This window comes from Oncorhynchus mykiss, chromosome 7, assembly GCF_057628025.1.
Source record: "Oncorhynchus mykiss isolate SJ-2025 chromosome 7, ASM5762802v1, whole genome shotgun sequence".
Taxonomy (NCBI): Eukaryota; Metazoa; Chordata; class Actinopteri; order Salmoniformes; family Salmonidae; genus Oncorhynchus; species Oncorhynchus mykiss.
Genome location: NC_143028.1, coordinates 41,108,139 through 41,122,200, shown reverse-complemented (window position 1 = coordinate 41,122,200; position 14,062 = coordinate 41,108,139). Strand labels below are relative to the sequence as shown.

Here is a 14,062-nt window from a genome sequence, read left to right as displayed (position 1 = left end):
TACCCTCTGTAGCACCTTACGGTCGGATGCCAAGCAGTTGCCATACCAGGCGGTGATGCAACTGGTTAGGATGCTCTCGATGGTGCAGCTGTAGACATTTTTGAGGATCTGGGGACCCATGCCAAATCTTTTCAGTCTCCTGAGGGGGAAAATGTGTTGTCGTGCTCTCTTGTGTTTGGACCATGTTGGTGATGTGGACACCAAGGAACTTGAAACTCTCGACAGGTTCCACTACAGCTCCATCGATATGAATGGGGGTCTGTTCGGCCATCCATTTCCTGTAGTCCACAATCATCTAATTTGTCTTGCTCACCCTGACGGAGAGGTTGTTGTCCTGGCACCACACTGCCAGGTCTCATCGTTGTCGGTGATCAGGCCTACCACTGTTGTGTCGTCAGCAAACTTAATGATGGTGTTGGAGTTGTGCCTGGCCACGCAGTCGTGGGTGAACAGGGAGTACAGGAGGGGACCAAGCATGCACCTGAGGGGCCCGGGTGTTGAGGATCAGCGTGGCAGATATGTTGTTGCCTAACCTTACCACCTGGGGGCGGCCCTGCAGGAAGTCCAGGATCCAGTTGCAGAGGGAGAGGTTTAGTCCCAGGGTCCTTAGCTTACTTAATGAGCTTTGTGTGCACTATGGTGTTGAACACTGAGCTGTAGTCAATGAACAGCATTCTCACATACCGTAGGTGTTCCTTTTGTCCAGGTGAAAAAGGGCCATGTGGAGTGCGATTGAGATTCCGGCATCTGTAGATCTGTTGGGGCAGTATGCAAATTGGTGTGGGTCTAGGGTTTCCAGGATGAAGGTGTTGATGTGAGCCATGACCAGCCTTTCAAAGCACTTCATGGCTACCGACGTGAGTGCTAGTCATTTAGGCAGGTTATCTTTGCATTCTTGGGCACAGGGACTATGGTGCTATAAACATGTGGGTATTACAGACTCGGTAAGGGAGACGTTGAAAATGTCAGTGAAGACACTTGCCAGTTGGTCCGTGCATGCTCTGAGTACATGCCCTGATAATCTGTCTGAATGGTCACCTGTTTAAAGGTCTTGCTTACATTGGCTACGGAAAGCATGATCACACAGTCGTCCGGGAACAGCTGGTGCTCTCATGCATGCTTCAGTTTTTGTTGCCTTGAAGTGAGCATAAAAGGCATTTAGCTCGTCTGGTAGGCTCACGTCACTGTGCAGCTCACGGCTGAGTTTCCCTTTGTAGTCCGTAATAGTTTGCAAGCCCTGCCACATCTGACGAGTGACAGAGCTGGTGTAGTAGGAGTCAATCTTAGTCCTGTATTGACGCTTTGCTTGTTTGATAGTTCATCTGAGGGCATAGCGGGATTGTTCTCCCAGTGTCTGCTGGAAAGCAGACAGAAACAGATTTTCTTCTAGGATTTTGTATGTGTCTAGCTCTATCCCGTTTATTTTTATCCCAAAAAAAGGTCCCTACTCCTTGCCGATGACAACCATACCCATAACATGATGCATCCACCACCATGCTTGAAAATATGAAGTGCGGTATGCTGTGATGTGTTGTTTTTGATTTGCCCCAAACATAACATTTTGTATTTAGGACATGAAGTTAATTTCTTTGCCACATTTTCTGCAGTATTACTTTAGTGCCTTATTTCAAACAGGATACATGTTTTGGAATATGTTTATTCTGTACAGGCTTCCTTCTTTTCACTCTCTCATTTAGGTTAGTACTGTGGAGTAACTACAATTGTTGTTGATCCATCCTCAATTTTATCCTATCACATCCATTAAACTCTGTAACTGTTTTAAAGTCACCATTGGTGTGAGCAGTTTCCTTCCTATCCGGCAACTCAGTTATGAAGGACACTTGTATCTTTGTAGTGACTGGGTGTATTGATACACCTTCCAAAGTGTAATTAATGACTTCACCCTGCTCAAATGGATATTCAATGTCTGTTTGTTTTTTACCCATCTACCAATAGGTGCCCTTCTTTGCAAGGCATTGGAAAACTTCTCTGTTTTTTGTGGTTTAATCTGTGTTTGAAATGTACAGATAATTGTATGTGTAGGGTAAAGAGAGGTGGTATTCATCATGTTAAACACTATTATCACACACAGAGTGACTCCATGCAAATTATTGTGTGACTAGTTAAGCAAATTTTTCCGACTGAACTGAACTAGGCTTGCCATTACAAAGGGCTTGAATACATATTGACTCAAGACATTTCAGCTTTACATTTTTTATTCATTTGTAAAATGTTCTAAAAACATAATTCCACTTTGACATTATGGAATATTGTGTGTAGGCCAGTGACATACAATCTAAATGTAATCCATTTTAAATTGAGGCTGTAACATAACAAAATGTTGAAAAAGTCAAGGGGTGTGAATACTTTCTGAAGGCACTGTATTCCTGAATCCTCACCTGCAGCCTTTCTATGATGTTCCTGTAGCTAACGGACGCAGTGGCGTTGGAGTCCCTCCTGGGGGCGTTCTTGGCGGAGAGTCTCCAGCTCAAGATGGACTTGGTGACCACGTTGTTGGACTTGACAAACAGGTTGTTCACCTGGCTGTCCAGGTCCACTGGGATCGCGATGGCTCTGCTCTTGGCTGTGTGAAATGAAACAGTAGGACGCAAAGTTAAGAGGGATGTTCGTTTTTTTTTTACTTTTTAAAATATGTATTTTTTTCTTCTAGATGACAGATAAAATGAGCTCATTGGCTTGACTATTAAGAGATGTACTTCTTTGACTTCATCAAGATTGTGTTTGGGTAACAGGTGGAGGCCAATTGCAGGTATCTTACCCACGTCAGAGAGCACCTTGATACAGGCCTCAACGGAGGCCTTCTGAGTGGGGTTGAGCCAGTTGCAGTGGTATACCCTGAACACCCCCTGCAGGAGCTGTACAAACACCGGCTGACGAGTCTAAGAGAAAGCGCGAGAGAGAGAGAGAGAGAGAGACACAGACAGACAGACAGACAGACAGACAGACAGACAGACAGACAGACAGACAAACAGACAGACAGACAGACAGGAAGTAAAGACAGTAGATATGAGAGGAGAAAAGACATCAAAAGACAAGTCAGAAGCTGCACATTAAACAAAGCTAAAATCCCCAGCAGTGATCAACAAAGGCTTTTGTGGTTTATCACAGACCATATATCTAGAACCCAGTTTCCCCAACGTGAGGGTGCCATCAGACACAAATTGAGTCATGTTCAGCAGGAAGAAATCAGAGAAAACCTTTGAAACCGAGAAAGCATTACCTGAACGTTTATTTACGTTTCAAAGCGTTTTCTCCTGTTTGCCCGTACAATTCTCAAACCTTGAACAGTATGTACTGTAAAGGTGCTATAACACACAGTATGTAAGAGGGTCTAACACTTCTAGTATGTCTGTTGGTTATCACCAGGATCAGCTCAGGTCCCAACTACTACTAGACCAATGTCTAATACATACAGTATCACCGCTACCACCAGGACCAAACAACACCCTGTGAACCAGCTGCACACAAACCTACGGTACAATATACTGTATACCTCAGTTATCTTTCCCAGAATGCTTGCCTGTCATGGGAGAGAAGGGAATGGATATCATTATGGCGGTTCACATCAACTGGTGTATTGAGTCTAATGGGATGTGGGATGGTGGAGGAAATGGGTTGGAAAGGATGTGGAAATGACTATAAGAGAAACTAAACCTAATACAATCTAAAAAAAAACATAGTTCCTTACAGGAATTGGTATTACTAGACAACTCCAGGAGGGATTGCAAAACCCTTAGAGTGAAGTGGACAAATCTTCTCCTACACATGTCATACATCCCAACCATTTATAGTAGGCCACAGAGTGATTTACCATTCGTTATGTGACATTTGCAATTATATCCCAGCAAACACATCCCAGTTATCTTGTGAAAACAAGCCTAAAGATCTGTGAAGGAACTGAGGGGAGGATTCTAAAGCATTTGCACACGCCATCTGTAGAGAATTCTTGGAAGGTGCTGCTGACTCAGTTCTGTGAAGACCAGTCATTGAGGAAACGTCTGGCTGCTCTATGACTGCTGGTAAGGAACACACCCAGGGGATGGAAAACCAATTACAATGGGACTTTTACTCATACTTACATACACCTGACGTGCCAGCTATTTGAAGCAAAATGTCATATATTACATGTTAACTGTCAGTGTAGAGCCTTTGGGGATAATGTTTCTTACACACAGATGAGGAAGTTAACAGAAAATGATTGATGACCAGATTTCTCCCAACAGCGTAGAATATCCACCATTCAACTGCTTTTATTTAGTGTTATATGTTACGGTGGTCATGGATACCTGCAGACTGGTGCTCTGGTCAGAGAAGGGCGAGCTGAAGAAGGTGGTGACGATGCTCATGACGGTCTCTGTCACGTAACCCTCCAGAACCGTGTCTGCATGCTTCCTGTCACTGGTGTTGTTGCACACCTACAGACAGCAGACAACGGACAACCAAGGTCAACCTGACTCACTCACCAGACAGACGTGGGTAATGGGTGAGCATTCACTGGATCACATTTCCTGGATCCTCACAGGAAGGAGGATAGAATATTGTTACTCCACGCTGTGATCTCACAGTGCCTCTCAGCAGAACACTCCCAGGAGAACATATAAGGCTAACTTTATTTTTGAGAGTCTCCCTGTAGAATGCTCAGCAGACTATCAACCAGGTCTCAGTAACATGTCACCAGCATGCCTGTTGACTAGCCATCAGATATGGAAGAGAGGTGATGTGTGTTTGTTTACCCTGCATATGTCCACCAGGAAGTTCTCAAAGAGCTTCCACATGTGGTTGCTGGTGTAGATCTCCTTCATCTCCACCTCTGTGTCCACGTAGCAGTGGTTCAGGAAGTTGATGTAGGCTATCTTCACCTGGAGAAAAAGTTAAGAATGAACAACTTCATAGGTGCCTAAGTACATAATTATCCCAAGAGCCCAGAATGGTCATTTAACTTGCTGCAAGAAGCAAATGTTCAAATGAGTCACATGAATACAACATGTACACCAGGCTCTTTACTTTTTCAGTAGACTACCAATGCATGCCTTTTAGCTCTTCGGTCAATCACTCACCTCAGGGATGCAGTCCTCATGGGTGACCACCCTCACTATGTCATCCAAAGGCAGCAGAGAGTTACACTTAATCTCAGTGTAGACGTTTTTTCCCTCGGTGCAGACAGCCAGCAGCTCTACCAGGTGGATGTGGTACCTCAGAGCGCTGTTCTCATCCATACGATCCCGCTCCGACCGCATCATCGTGACCAGGGTCTGGAAGGACGCACGGTCATTGTAGAACACCAGGACGTCCTCGCCCGAGTTCACCAGCTGAGCAGGAGGAAGACAGACTGTAGTTATCAGATGCTGCTGACACATGATATAGATTTGAACAAATTTCTGTTTGGGTAGTATTACAGGTTTATATTGCTAAAATGCATAATGTGTTACATTTGCATTAGAATCATGTGTGCACTGTAATTATGGTGTCCCACCTCAGCCATGACGGTGTCCTGACACTTCTTGATGAACTTGTTTTCGGCTTTGACAATGGTTTGAAGGAATTTGAGGTACTGGACATGGCGGCCATGCGTCTCGGTGCAGTGGATAAAGTGCTGCACCACGCGCTCGTTGATCTCACTGCACAGCTGGAAGTTATTCATGAAAACGTGCTGCATGGTGACTGCCTCCAGAATCTAAAGAGAATGTGAAGTAGAAGCATCAAACTAGTGGACTTATTGGTATGGGAAGGATGGAGTATCACTGGTTCCTCCCAGCCCTAACCCTTTCCCCAGGAAAGTCCACTCACCCCTGGGTTGAGGAATAGGTTGATGTGCTTATGCAGCAGGATCTGGTTCTGCTGGTTCCCTGCACAGAAGTTCTGGAGGAACTCATGAGCCTGCTTCATGATCTCCTGCATACGGACGTCCTCGCCCTGGAGTGTTCATCATAAGTACAGGCAGACACACATCCAAAGAGCTGCAGCTATCATTCAAACCTTCCACAAATGAAATAATTTACCAAGCTTATGTACTGTACAACTCTATGGCATAAATGCTCTAGTGTTTTCTTCATGCCTTTTTGGTCAGGATGTGTTGAGAGTATAGGTCTGGCTCATCATATTCTCCAGTACCTTCTCATAGGGGATCTGCAGTAGCTCCAGCACCACACTGTGGGCCCCCATGTTCCTCAATAGTCTCTGTTGCTGCTTCTTACTCTTCTTCCCCGATGCTCCCTCCTGGACACACAGCTTACTGAGCCGCAGCAGGATCTGAACACAGGGGAAGAGAGAAGGGGCTCAGAGACTGTCTGCCTCATACATCTCTAATGACTGACAACATCTTAAAAGAGTGAAGGCACTGACTCCTTACACCACCAACTCAGAGATGAGAGAAAATGAAGAAGATGGTACCTCCTTCATAACCCTGTAGTTGTAACTGCTGTTGCTTTCCTCCTTCTTTTTGTCAGAGCCGCCTGAATCCCCCTGCACATGGACAGAGTTAGAATGAGAGCTTGTTCATATTCATGTGAAGCATTCCAAAAAAAAAGAATTGAGATGTACAATAATCGTTGGGAAGTTTTGACCAAATACCTTCTTTTTATGGTCGGACTCTGAGGGTCCGTCCCCTCCGTCATCGTCCCCCTGCCTCTTGTACACCCACAGCTCCGACTTCTCCACGATGGAGCGCAGCTGGTCCAAGTCGGACTTGATCTGTTTGTAGTTGTCCACATCTTGACTGGTCACCAAGAGCTGGACCTAAGGGAAGAGGAAGCGCTATAACTCAGTTTAGACTTAAGTTTAATCTCCACAGCAAGCTAGGCCTTTAATTGCCTTGTAATCAAATTACTTTAATGCTCATTCATATGATGCCTTTCTAACTAAAGATACGATTCTTGATGAGTGTGCGGAAAACTGATACAGTGGACCTGTGAGTTCTTGTGGCTGTGGCACCTGTGGGTTTGGTCGGAGGCCTACCTGTTTGAAAGCCATGAGGACTTCCTGTCTCTGGCTGAAGTGTCTGAAGAGCAGCTGGAGGGCCCCAGACACCAGGGGAGGGTAGTCATGCATGGTGAGGTGCAGTAGCACCCTCAGGAAGGTCCTCCCTCCATGGTCATCCAGGTCCAGAGGGGTGTTCTCCTCACTGCAGAGCAACACACCAGGCTCAGACACTGAGGACTGAGTATCCCAGTCTTAAAAACAGTCCTTTTGCTTTAAAATGAGAGGGTTTACCTTCCTCCAAAGATTGCCTCTGCCTGCTCTTCTATGTTCTCAAAATCTAGAGCCCCTAACAAAACAAATGAAGCATTTACATTCTTGTGAAACCCGTTTGAAGGCTATACTTCACTTTAGAAACCATCGACTACACAAATGAACTTGAAAAATATCTGAATATAAAAATGTAATACAAATACTAAGGGTGTAAGGACATGTGGCATCTGTTATGTCTGTAGTGTCTGTAGCTTGAGGGTAAAAGCAGTAAGAAAGAAAAGGCAAGGCTATGGTTCTCAGTATGCTGACCTGTCATATTATTTCCATCTTGACTAGCACTAGACAATGTATTATCACCCTGAGGGTTACTCTCATCAAACTCTCGCTTGAAGATGCAGAGCAGGCAGGAGATCCTGTAGTCCAGCCGCACATTCAGAATGAACTGGTGGGCAGGAACAGAGCACATCAGTTGGTTAAAACACCAGGCTTTGGAGCACACCACTAAGAATAATCATACAGAGAAAAATAGGTCCTTCATCTAGATTTTGTACACATTTGCATATGATACTATGGGAAATCAAAGCCAAGATATTTGGAAACAACATCAGAAAATCTATATAAAAGACCAGATGACGGGGCAGACGTTACCTGCAGGATCTCGATGATCTTGAGCTTGGTGTCCATCACCATGATGTCCTCCCTCTCCGGCTCTGTCTGGGTCTTGACCACACCCTCCTCCGGCTGGTGGGTGGGGGTGATGGGGAGGAAGCCCCCCCCTCGAAGGACCACCTGGGTCATCAGCTCCCCCACCCCATGGATAGACTTCATCACATTACTGCCTGTGGGGACACACATACACACAAAAACACACACTCCTCAGAGTTGAACTGGGGTGCTTACTCACACACAACACAATAACCAAACCTAATTAACTCCCACATGATTCCTCATATAAGGGAAGGGTATTGAGAGCGAGAGAGTGCACCTCAATTACACTACATCAGTAACAGCCAATACCAATTGACAGACAAAAGAAGTCGGGTGTTCACCTTGTTTTTCCTCTCCCTTCTCCAGCTTGGTAATGGGGTAAATGGTGCTGACATGAACACAATCCAAGATGTTCAATAAGATCTTAGTCAGTCGCAGCAGGTCACTGAAGTTATAGAAGCCAAAGTAAATGAGGTTCCTTGCCAGGTTCACTACCTTTTAACAGAGAAAAGTGAAAATGGAAGTGAGATAATTCCCCATATTAAACATTCTCTCTGGTTGACACTTTGTGATGTTTCCAGAGAAAACTACCTCGAAGGTGAGCTTGTTTTTCTCTCTGTCGTCAAAAGGGATGTTCTGAGACACCACAGACATCAGGTAGTTCTCCACAAACTCCATGGTCAGGCAGAACCTTTCCTTGATCTCATCTCTGGTGGTCCCATCATTGTCGTAGCTTAGAAAGTGAGAGAACATTCTTGTGTAAAGGCTCAGAGGTAGCCTATAGAGGAGCTCAGGTAAAATGCAGAATACCACTGATAGGACCCTAATAACACGTTCATAAACCCCACTCACTTGTCAATGGCGATCTTGGAGGGGATCTCGGACCAGAGGCGTGCGTACTTGACTGGCGTGACCTGTTCCTGGGGGTCGCGGTCCACGTGCATGTGCAGCATCATGCGGCAGAAGGATGCCCTAAGGTCATAGGGCAGGTCCTCGTCAGACATGCAGCGCAGGATCAGGTCCACGTCTAGCTGGCCAGAGATCTTATTGATGGCCAGGTACTGACGGTCCAGACACATCCGCGCAAACAGATTCAGCTGGTACCTGCAGGGGGGAGAGGAGCATACTTTAACATCTGGTCGGGGTATTAGTCTGAAAGCAGGCTATGTACATACTGTACATCCAAACATGTCATTGCACCCATAATCCAACCTTAAATCCTTCTGAACCCTGTAAGGTGCTAAACCCCGACCTGTAGTAGCTGACCACCTCCTGGTCCTCCTTCTGGCCCTCCTTGGCGTCCTGGGCCAACTCTCTGACACTCTTGCTCCTGATCTCCTTGCAGTTGTCCCTCCAGAAGAGCCACACCTCCTCCTCGTCCTCCTCCGTCTCTATGGGATTCTCCCCCATTGTTACAGCCTCAATCTCAAAGCGCGACAGAACTAGCCTGGTCGGCGGCAAATAAAACAGACAGTCAACATAGTGCAAAGTAACTGCAGAAAACAATGAATACTGAAACACACAATGGTCTTTGTTTCCATAATCAATAGCATTACTAATAACACTATATTGGAGACAATCTAATTAGAAAGCATCAGTATAATGTTCAAGCATGCACACACCCACGCTCATGTTTTTAGTGGGGTTTACTTAGTCTCGATGAGGATGTCTGCGTTGGATGGGTCCAGCACAGCGTTACAGATGAGCTCCTGAGTCACTGGGATGGACTTGTTCATGGACACACACAGATCAGACAGGTAGTCCAGAAACCTGGAGATGAAGGTCAAAGAGAAGGGGACGGTCAACATACAGGTCCAGCTGCCTAGGAGGAGGCGTACACCACTGCACTGGATTAAAACTCACGTTGGTGCTAAACTGAAGAACAGGGCTACCGTACACAGAGCTACCGTAGACAACCTTGGCCGAAGACAAGAAGAAGTACACCCGCTATGACCTCCGCAGAGACAACAAACGAGCAAAAGGACAATATGGGAATAAGGTCGAATCATAATACACAGACGCCCGCCTCATGTGGCAGGGGCTACATTCCATTACTGATAACAAAGGAAGACCCAACACTGCCCAACGATGCCTCTCTAGCAGACAAACTCAATGCACGCTTTGACAACAACATTGAGCCGGGTGTGAGAATTGGGTGATCTCACTCTCTGAGGCCGACGTGAGAAGGGTCTTTAATCAGGTCAACACCCGCTGGGCCGCTGATGGTACTCCAGGGTGCGCTCTAGGGGCATGCGCAGAACAGCTGGCAAGCATATTCACAGTTATTTTCAACTTCTTCTTGCCCCAGTCTGTAATTCCCATGTTTCAAAATGACCACAATCCTTCCTGTTCCTAAGAATTCTAAGGCTTCATGCCACAATGACTCTAGCCCTGTAGCACTCACTTCTGTAATCATGAAGTGCTTTGAGAGGCTGGTTATGGCACACATTAACTTCATCATCTCAGCCACCCTAGACCCACTCCAATTTGCATACCACCCCAACAGATCCATAGATGACGCAATCTCAATTTGTCCACACCGCCCTCATCCACCTAGATAAGATCAATAACTATGTGAGATTGCTGTTCATGGACTACACACTATTGTCCCCTCCAAGCTCGTCACCAAGCTTAGGACTCTGGGTCTGAACACCTCCCTCTGCAACTGGAACCTGGACCTCCTGACGGGCCGACCCCAGGTGGTAAGGGTAGGCAACCTCTCCTCCACCACGCTGACCCTTAACACAGGGGCCCCACAGGGGTGTGTGCTTAGTCCCTTCCTATACTCCCTGTTCACCCACGAAAGTGTAGCCACGCATGATTCCAACACAATTATCAAGTTGACTGATAACACGATGGTGGTAGTCTTGATATTCTTGTGTTTTTTTTCTAATAATACATTGTTATTGATGCTTGCATTGTTGGGTTTTGAAAGGCATGTGACATTAAAACTTGAAAACTACAACAGTGCACTAGTCTACAACAGTGCACTAGCCAGTATCCACAGTACAGGCTCCCAGAGTAGGCTTATTCAGGCTCTATGACCTGCTACAGCCCTGTGCTGCTGGAAACAGAAGGCTCCAGTCCCGACACAGTCCCCCTCCCAGCTCCATCAGACCCCAATAAAAGCCCCCTTTATCCAGACCCTTGGATCAGCATGGTTCTCATGTCGCCAGCAGCACAAGACTGGAGCTCGACAGCACTAATGACAGCAATTACCTCCAGTGCCAGGGTCCAAAACAATCCCATCCTCTGATACCCTCATGCATACATTTGAATATATCTACATCTACTACATTCCCTGGCTGGTGCTGTACAAACAAACTTCCCCCCACAGACAACCTTCTGAATCAGGCCCATGGCATGCCCCCATTCTATCGCCCCGTCCTCTTGGGCTCACCTGGGCTCCCGGTTCTTCCTGACCAGGGTGACAAAGGTGTCGATCTCTGCGGCCGTGATGTGTTTTTCCAGAAGCTTGCGGTTGTTGTGGAGCAGGGCAGTTATCGTGTCCTCAGCCAGAACGTCGTAGCCTATCTGCTTCTGCATGAAGCGGAACTGCTTGGCTATGTACTCCTGTAGAGGGGGAGTCAGTGAGGGTCAGGACCATTCTAATGCACAACTAACAGGTTAAGTATATTTAGCCTTTTAGCTAGCACATTTCTGCTGTGTGTCGGAGTTGATTGATGCAATCAACCAGTTCTGCCCACCGACCTGGTTCTTCCTGTAGTCTTGTTGGGAGTGTCGTAATACCCGGTAACAGAGCCTGCAGATGTGCCTGAAGGGGGCGTGGCGCTGGTCACCAAGCTCTTCCAATCGCAGCATAGGACCATCCCCACTGTCCGTGAACGGGGCTTGGAGAAGTTTGAAAATCTAAAGAGGGATATGGATTCCATATGTCATTTAAATTGTGACACTCAAATTGACAATGTGGAGAGGTCAACTTAACATTGACTCATTGTCATAAGTACCCCAAGCCCAAAGTAGATGATACTACCACAGAGTACAATGAGCTGTACCTGTTTGAGGATGTTCTGCTCCCTCATGAGTTTCTGTCTCTCTCTGTTGGGCTTGTTGACCATGATCTCCAGCACGTCCTGGCCAGTGTTGGGGATGTCACACACGAAGAAGACCAGGTCCTCCAGAAGCTTAGTGACAAACCTGGAGACCAGAGAGACAGGGCCAGGGAGGAATGAATGGTTACACCAGGAACCCAAATAACACCCACTCCTACAGCCAGCCTCTCTAGAGAGAGGAGCCACGGACAATAGCTAAAAGAGAAAAACTATGGAATACCCAGTGGACCTTAAATGATGACACATCTCAACGTGAAAAATAATACTTCTACCAAATGTTAAAAGGCCAACAGCAATTTCTAAAATGACTTTCGACCTACCAGATATTTACAACAATGTTGTACAACATCTGTTTCAAACACACACTTTACCTCCTCTCATTCTGTGTTATAGTGCCCTTCTCCAGTTTCCCAGCAATGGATGCCAACACTTTACTGGCATCGTTGGCCAAGTCTAAGTCTCTGACTTCCGCTGGGGGGACAGGCACTATGGCAAAGGCCTCTTTGTCTTCTTTAACCGCTGATGTGCCAATCTAAAAGAACGACATGTAAAAACATACTTTGAATAAATAGATTTTACAAGTCCGATCAAAGGTCACACACTAGTATCCTTCCCAGCCACTTACCCGTAACATGACAGGCTTCTCCTCCTCCTTGTCAATGGGGTTGTTGGTGCTGTGGACCCATGTGTTGGTGCAGAGGTGCCTGAGTCTCACAAAAGAGTTCCTGAGGGAACAGGACAGAGCAACTCAGAGGACCGCACCAACACAAAAAACAACAACAGTCCACTAAACTAGTCAACCTCTCTATGATAATTCTACTAAGAGGCCTTTATATGCAAAATTATGTTTGTGGATAGTAATTCTTCAGGTGATTATTTTTTCCGGTGTCAACCTTACAGTAGCCTTGAAAAGTGAACTTTGTTTAAACATTTATATTGTTTGCAGAAGTATTTGGGATTACTAGGGAATACCAACCGTCTGTAATGCTCTTTCAACTTGGATGGGGAAAAAATGCTGTCTTATTAAACCAAGCCCTGTGAGGACAGAATGGGACGCTCAATAACGTACGTCACTCAATTTCTCAGAATCTGCTCTTGATGCAAGAGCTCAACTGTAGACAACCGTGCATGGTGACTCTGCATGGATATAGATGGCTGAGTCAGGACAGGAGATTCTTCAAAATAGCCACCTTTTGCCTTGATGACAGCTTTGTACACTCTTGGCATTCTCTCAACCAGCTTCATGAGGTAGTCCCCTGAAATGCATTTCAATTAACAGGCGTGCCTTGTTAATACTTCATTAGTGGAATTTTTTTCCTTCTTAACGCGTTTGAGCCAATCAGTTGTGTTGTGACAAGGTAGAATTGGTATACAGAAGATAGCCCTATTTGGTATAAGACCAAGTCCATATTATGGTATAAGACCAAGTCCATATTATGGACTTACTTCATTACTATAGTGGAAAACATGAAGGTCAGTCAATCCAGAATATTTCAAGAACTTTGAAAGTGCAGTCGCAAAACCATCACGTGCTATGATGAAACTGTCTCTCATGAGGACCACCACAGGAAAGGAAGACCCAGAGTTACCTCTGCTGCAGAGGATAAGTTCATTAGAGTTACTGACCTCAGAAATTGCAGTTCAAAAAAATGCTTCATAGAGTTCAAGTAACAGACAAATCTCAACATCAACTGTTCAGAGGAGACTGTGTGAATCAGGCTTTCATGGTTGATTTGCTGCAAAGAAAACACTACGAAAGGACACCAATAAAAAGAAGAGACTTGATTGGGCCAAGAAACACGAGCAATTGACATTAGAGCGGTGGAAATCTGTCCTTTGGTCTGATGAGTCCAAATTTGAGATTTTTGTTTCCAACCGCTGTGTCTTTGTGAGACGCAGAGAAGATGAACGGTTGATCTCTGCATGTGTGGTTCCCACCGTGAAACATGGAGGAGGAGGTGTGATGGTGTGGGGGTGCTTTGCTGGTGACACTGTCTGTGATTATTTAGAATTCAAGGCGCACTAACCAGCATGGCTACCACAGCATTCTGCAGCGATACGCCATCCCATCT

General features: G+C 45.8%; 1 protein-coding gene across 13 annotated transcripts in view; it reads right to left on the bottom strand.

The window, feature by feature from the left end:
* Positions 1–14,062, bottom strand: part of itpr1b (inositol 1,4,5-trisphosphate receptor, type 1b) — a 139,569-nt gene that overhangs the window by 75,096 nt on the left and 50,411 nt on the right. For 9 of the 13 annotated variants that reach the window (XM_090240978.1, XM_090240980.1, XM_036983368.2 and 6 more), the window contains 24 exons: positions 12,616–12,715; positions 12,362–12,522; positions 11,934–12,075; positions 11,629–11,787; positions 11,318–11,490; positions 9,568–9,687; positions 9,170–9,364; positions 8,770–9,021; positions 8,509–8,650; positions 8,259–8,412; positions 7,858–8,048; positions 7,519–7,651; positions 7,231–7,285; positions 6,976–7,141; positions 6,592–6,756; positions 6,412–6,483; positions 6,133–6,270; positions 5,809–5,934; positions 5,495–5,695; positions 5,079–5,330; positions 4,755–4,880; positions 4,308–4,436; positions 2,780–2,900; positions 2,400–2,584 (listed from right to left, as the gene is read on the bottom strand). In XM_090240978.1, the coding sequence (XP_090097104.1) occupies positions 2,400–2,584; positions 2,780–2,900; positions 4,308–4,436; positions 4,755–4,880; positions 5,079–5,330; positions 5,495–5,695; positions 5,809–5,934; positions 6,133–6,270; positions 6,412–6,483; positions 6,592–6,756; positions 6,976–7,141; positions 7,231–7,285; positions 7,519–7,651; positions 7,858–8,048; positions 8,259–8,412; positions 8,509–8,650; positions 8,770–9,021; positions 9,170–9,364; positions 9,568–9,687; positions 11,318–11,490; positions 11,629–11,787; positions 11,934–12,075; positions 12,362–12,522; positions 12,616–12,715 (3,658 nt within the window). The remainder of the gene's footprint in view (positions 1–2,399; positions 2,585–2,779; positions 2,901–4,307; positions 4,437–4,754; positions 4,881–5,078; positions 5,331–5,494; positions 5,696–5,808; positions 5,935–6,132; positions 6,271–6,411; positions 6,484–6,591; positions 6,757–6,975; positions 7,142–7,230; positions 7,286–7,518; positions 7,652–7,857; positions 8,049–8,258; positions 8,413–8,508; positions 8,651–8,769; positions 9,022–9,169; positions 9,365–9,567; positions 9,688–11,317; positions 11,491–11,628; positions 11,788–11,933; positions 12,076–12,361; positions 12,523–12,615; positions 12,716–14,062) is intronic. The other 4 variants (XM_090240979.1, XM_090240984.1, XM_090240989.1 and 1 more) reach the window with 1 other exon arrangement.